This window comes from Penaeus chinensis, chromosome 17 (genome assembly GCF_019202785.1).
Source record: "Penaeus chinensis breed Huanghai No. 1 chromosome 17, ASM1920278v2, whole genome shotgun sequence".
In the NCBI taxonomy this organism is placed as follows: Eukaryota; Metazoa; Arthropoda; class Malacostraca; order Decapoda; family Penaeidae; genus Penaeus; species Penaeus chinensis.
The window spans coordinates 3,051,530-3,054,029 of NC_061835.1; the positions used below are offsets into that span (position 1 = coordinate 3,051,530).

A 2,500-nucleotide genomic window follows, 5' to 3' on the forward strand; every position below is an offset into this window, starting at 1 on the left:
AGAGATGATTGAGTCGAGCCGAATCGTGTTGATGAACACCTGGAATTGGGGAACAAATTTATTAGCCTCTAGCAGGGTAAGTTTGTTGTGAAGTTTCATTGTAAATACACCGAGGCAAGTATAGCTGAAATGATGAAAAAATATAAAGTGGTAGTTTAGTATACAATATTTTTTTTACAGATTTGGGTGGAGGATAGTCTGAGACAGGCCATGGCAGCATATGAGCAGAGAGAAAGGATGGCAGCACTGAATCAGCAGAGAGTCCGGGCATGGCAGCCTGGGCACTCAGCAGACAAAGAGAGACAAATCAGAAGGAGGACAAGGGATTAGAAAATAGTCACAGACGTTTGAGGATTTTGGACCATGGCCGACCTGAGACAGATAACTATGGCTTACGCTTAAAAAGAGATGCAATTGATTATTTCTTCTATGTGTGATTCTCATCTAACCATGTAAGTTTCATTCATCTTATATTTAACCTTCCATTATGCTAATGCTGCCATCTCATAACTATGGCAATAAACATTCATACTGCATTTTACCTTTTAAAAATCCCAATGAATTGCAATTTCCAGGGTCACTATAGAGGAATTAACAAACATTCAGACACACGAAGAAATTTGAAAAAAATTAAGAAACCAAACAAAAAGAAAGATAAAACAATAATAAGTAAATATAGTGAAAATAGTTTTCTGCACACACAACTAGCCTTATATGGGGGATGAGAGACTAACGAGATGAAGAGGTAAGAACAGACTGGAGAAGAAGTTGGAAAATTAGAGAGAAGACAAAAGAGTTAAATGCTGGCAGAAGTAACACGAAATATTTAGGATTTGATGTTAAAAGAATTAAGTAGAATGGAAATGCTAGGTATAAAATACGTATGATTTACATAGCTATGCATTGTGCATAAATATTAGAGAATAAAAAATTATGTCATTCTAGTATCTTCCACTTAAAAATGCATGAGTAGTTATCTTTAAACATTAAAATGTTCAAGTTGTATGTTAGTTGCAAATTGGTTACTGGGAATTATAATATAAATCCATGCAGTAAGTCCAGAGGAGTAGCAAGTAACAACAGTATGATGGTCATGATACACAGAATGATTAAAACAATTATTATTGGAGCAAAACGAACAAAAGCCCGCCGAGGCAGAGCTACCGGGGATACATCAGTTTTCCTCGCCGGCTAGCGAGCCTCTGCTTCTACAACCGTCGTCTGGCCTGCTCTCCCAACCAGAACCAGAAGTTTTCCCATAACGGCGCAACACGACAGTACATTATGAATACATAATATTATATTAACACAAAGATTAACACTGTTCTGAATAAACTCCCCCAAAACTTCACAGATTACCCTGTTAACACCTATGTTCTTCATGTACTTTAGAAAACCACCCCCGTATTTTGGGAACTCGAGCTGATCGACGGGGCTCTTTCCCGTCGCCAGGCCCTTCTTCAGTGCCGTTTTCGCTCTCTTTTCTGTCGGCCTCCGCGACACTCGCGTCTCCATGTATGACTTCCTAGTTGTCTTTGGAGGGAGGCACCTCATACGTGGTTTCCTCGTCCGCCCTGGCGGCACCCTCGACTGATGTTATGTATCACCGCAGGTCCCTCACATATTGCAGCATCCCGTCCACCTTCACTACCTGGTCTGACATCATCTGTGTCAAGACACCGACACCATAGCGCTGATCACATCGCACTACTTTGCCTCACCCACAGACCTGAACCTTGTATCTTTACGGCCATATCTGCTCTCAGGTCACCTTGCGGTGTTACATTGTACCGGTACACTGCTTCTGCCATGGATCATCCTTTCCTTGTCGTGATGACTTTCACTGCATGTTGACACCATTCTGTGATTCCATTTCCTGATGGGGCATGTGCACATTCCGCATTCCAGCTGGGCATGGCACTTATCAGGCCGTCTGCTTTATTCTCACTTGATGGCACCAGCACAATTAGCATCTCAACACCCCACTCTTCCACCAATGATGCAACAATCTCCACTCGCCTCATTAACATTTCATTTGCAGCCTTAGTCTGTAGCCTATTGTTTCCTGTCAGGCTGCCTTCAATCCACCAGTGCACTGTTGTCCGATCCATCAACATTGTCACATCACTCATCCCCTTTGCCACTGCATCCAACTCAGCTTGATTGATGTGGCCAGCATTGTCCTTCTGTAGCCAACTTGTATCCTCTGCCATGTGTCTAGCTTCCTCCAAGGTACCCTAAGTGCCCGCAAACTGTGTCTTGGTGTGTCTACCCACACCAATGCCCTCTTTCCCATAACAAGATGACTTCATCGTCCCACTTCTGGGTGGTGAGATTGGTGCGTCACTTGATATATGCGAAAGACATGCACAGCAACCCTCACACCAGGAAGTGACTCAAAAGCTTCCCTCAGTAGAAGGAAACAGTCCATCACGTCAACCAACAGGGAATATCATGTGCCAGGTTATCCCAACTCCATTCCAACATGTCCCATTTCCTT

At 42.9% G+C, this 2,500-nt stretch overlaps 1 protein-coding gene across 3 annotated transcripts in view; it reads left to right on the plus strand.

Moving 5' to 3' along the window:
* LOC125034131 (perilipin-2-like) overlaps positions 1-536 on the plus strand; it is a 6,581-nt gene extending 6,045 nt beyond the window's left edge. For all 3 annotated transcript variants that reach the window (XM_047625791.1, XM_047625790.1, XM_047625789.1), the window contains exons 7-8: positions 1-76; positions 181-536. The exon at positions 1-76 is cut by the window's left edge and continues 212 nt beyond it. In XM_047625791.1, coding sequence (XP_047481747.1) covers positions 1-76; positions 181-330 — 226 coding nt within the window. In that variant the 3' untranslated portion in view covers positions 331-536. The remainder of the gene's footprint in view (positions 77-180) is intronic.
* The last annotated feature ends 1,964 nt before the right edge of the window (positions 537-2,500 follow it).